The sequence below is a fragment of the Propithecus coquereli genome, unplaced genomic scaffold (assembly GCF_000956105.1).
Source record: "Propithecus coquereli isolate 6110/MARCELLA unplaced genomic scaffold, Pcoq_1.0 Scaffold207, whole genome shotgun sequence".
NCBI classification, from domain to species: Eukaryota; Metazoa; Chordata; class Mammalia; order Primates; family Indriidae; genus Propithecus; species Propithecus coquereli.
The window spans coordinates 2088754-2091627 of record NW_012145745.1 but is presented as its reverse complement, the minus strand read 5'-3'; the positions used below and the strand labels follow the sequence as shown (position 1 = coordinate 2091627).

Here is a 2874-nt window from a genome sequence, read left to right as displayed (position 1 = left end):
AGTAATTACATATAACACACACCTATATACACACTCTATAATTTAATATACAGGATATTATGCATATACACATATATACAGTGTGTGTGTGTGTATATATATATTACACATATAATAACAAAGCAATTCTAAAAAGTTATAATTATACAGGCTGTCTTTGTAAAGTCAGAAGCACTTTATGTTTTTCCTAAAACAAATCCCCAAAAAATAAGCATCTAAAAAATTTTTAAAAATTCAAACAGCCTGTCTTTTACTAATGAGATGATAAATAGTGCAAAAAATTTTCTTAACTTCATAATGATAGTTTAAGTGTTGTTCTACGGGATACATGTGTAATTATCTCTGGCTATTTGCTTGAGGCATTCCATCTGTCACTGTTATTTGTATATTTCTTCTCATTCAATATGAGAAGAAAAATCCTTTTTCCTTTTAATTCTATGCTTGTAGTCTCAAATTATGTATTGGTGTGTCAAGCATTTTTGTTTTGTTTTATTTTATAAGTGTTTATGTTGTCAACTAACAATATCTAAGTTGAAATAATGTTTTTTGTCTTTACCACTGGAAGGAATATAGGAGAAGTCTGCACTGCCAATTACATGTGATCTGTGTCTATTTTAATTTATATTCTGCTATTTCCCTTTCCTTGGAGATGTCTGGTAGGGTGAGAGGAAGGTACATTTGGACCCCAAAACACTGCACCTAACAATCAACAACTGTTTTATCAGCTATACCACTGCAACGACTTGTTACTATTTGCTATTGATTTTCTTAAATCCTCATATTTGCAACTGGAATGTAAAGGAGTCCCTAAAAATATAAACAACTCTGTTCAGTCATTTGAGAATCATTTTCCATTTTCCACTCCAATCCCCTTATCTTTTATTCCAAAACCCAAGTAAAACCATAAAACCTGACCGCAGTTATCTGTAGAAAGCAGCACCATTTAAAATTATAAGAGATCATGGAAAGAAAGGAAAAATGTTAGGAGATCTAAAGTTATGGTTTTTTTTGACTTTGATATAACTTTAATTACTTCATGGGCATTCCTGGTGGAATCTCAAGGACATTTTATAAAGGAAGGGTGCCATGACTGTCATACTGGACTGAAAATAAAATTTGTGTTCTAGTCACTATCTCATCCTGTGGTAGTTTTGTTTGAATTTCATTTTTTGACTTTGGACAAATCGCTCAATTTCTGGGCCTCAAAACCGTTGGTGAAATACGTGGATCAAAATGAGATATTTTTATATTCTGTTTATCTATATCATTCTATTGATGTTATGCTTAATAAAAAATAGAATCATGGAATTTGTTGAAAATGAATAACACAGTATATGTTACTGGTTACTAGAAAGTTCATATTTCAAATTCTATTCTGTAAATTGAACTTCACTTTTCAGGTCTACATAGCATTGTAATACATCCAAGGAAAGTCTAGAACAATCTTCTTTCTTGCTTAAGGAAAAGGACAGGGTCATTTGGAGATAAATTCTATGTTTTGGAATTAAGCCTCCTTTAAACAAAGGGGATGATCACAAACTTATGACACAAAACAAGTTAATATAAAAGCTTACTCCTAAACTGTTTTCGTAGCCCTTGGCTGGCCCAGTAACGGGTAACCTTTGAGTAAGACCTGGAAGGAATCCTTTAGTTCCTTCCACTAAGATGAATAAACATGTACGTGCAAAAGAAAAGTTCTCTTTAACAACTTTCTTCCTCAAAATAACACATTAGTCTGAATTTCTATGAGTCATGTAGTATTATCTACAAAAAAACTTATGAAAATTGCAAGCTTGAGTTATTAAATCCTTCTAATAGCAGTGGTTGGATTAATGTAAAGAACAAAGTAAAAAGCAAAAGCAAAACAAAAAAAACCCACTTTGACTATTTTTAAAGATTTTAAATAGAAAGCAATGTCAAATAGTGCTTAAAGGATTTTTTATTTGATAAGTTCTAGGCTCAAAATTAGGTGTCCATAAATTTTGAGGTGAAATGTCTTAGGGAGACATTGATTCAATTATCTTAAGTTGATTATTTTTCTAGTAATTATCAATGCTATTTAGTAAAAGGAATTTCCATAATTAACTTCAAAAATTTTAAAGATTTAAGATTTTATTTTAGAAAACTTCCTGTGTAAAACAATATTTTCTTAATCACTCGTGGCCATAATAAAACAAAATTGCTAAACTGTGTGCCAAAATAGACTGATATTTTGTATCAACAAATAAATTATACTTACCAAATGGACAATGACAATAATATGAATCCACACCACTCTGGCAGGAACCACCATTAAAGCAGGGGTTGCATTCACAGTAATTTACTGAAGATTCACACAATTTCCCTAAAATGTATCAAATTTGTTTAAAAATCTTATAAATATATTAACATCATTACAGCATTACTATATGCAAAAATCTATCCTGAGGCATATCTTGGAGAAAAGAATTATAAAAGCATTTTATTTGACATGAGGAAATTGAAATGATATTTCAGAGTTCAAAATATTATTTAGTTGTTCTATTGTAAAGATGCATGTTATACTCTTTAGGAAATTATTTGCATAATCATCTCATATGAAAATACTGTTTTCAGGAAAATGACATGCTGAAAATATTTCAGTGCTTTCACTGACTTTATTTCCTTTGTCAATGTCCCTTCATCTTTTTTTTTTTTTTGAGACAGAGTCTCATTGTGTTGCCCGGGCTAGAGTGCTGTGGCATCAGCCTAGCTCACAGCAACCTCAAACTCCCAGGCTCAAGCAATCCTCCTGCCTCAACCTCCCAAGTAGCTGGGACTACAGGCATGCGCCACCATGCCCGGCTAATTTTTTCTATATATTTTTAGTTGTCTGATTAATTTCTTTCTATTTTT

The 2874-nt window shown here is 31.3% G+C and overlaps 1 protein-coding gene across 1 annotated transcript in view; it reads right to left on the bottom strand.

Moving 5' to 3' along the window:
• The window catches only part of FAT4 (FAT atypical cadherin 4), a 204298-nt gene that overhangs the window by 36019 nt on the left and 165405 nt on the right, over positions 1 to 2874 (bottom strand). Inside the window, exon 10 of the mRNA XM_012644174.1 lies at positions 2240 to 2344. Coding sequence (XP_012499628.1) covers positions 2240 to 2344 — 105 coding nt within the window. The remainder of the gene's footprint in view (positions 1 to 2239; positions 2345 to 2874) is intronic.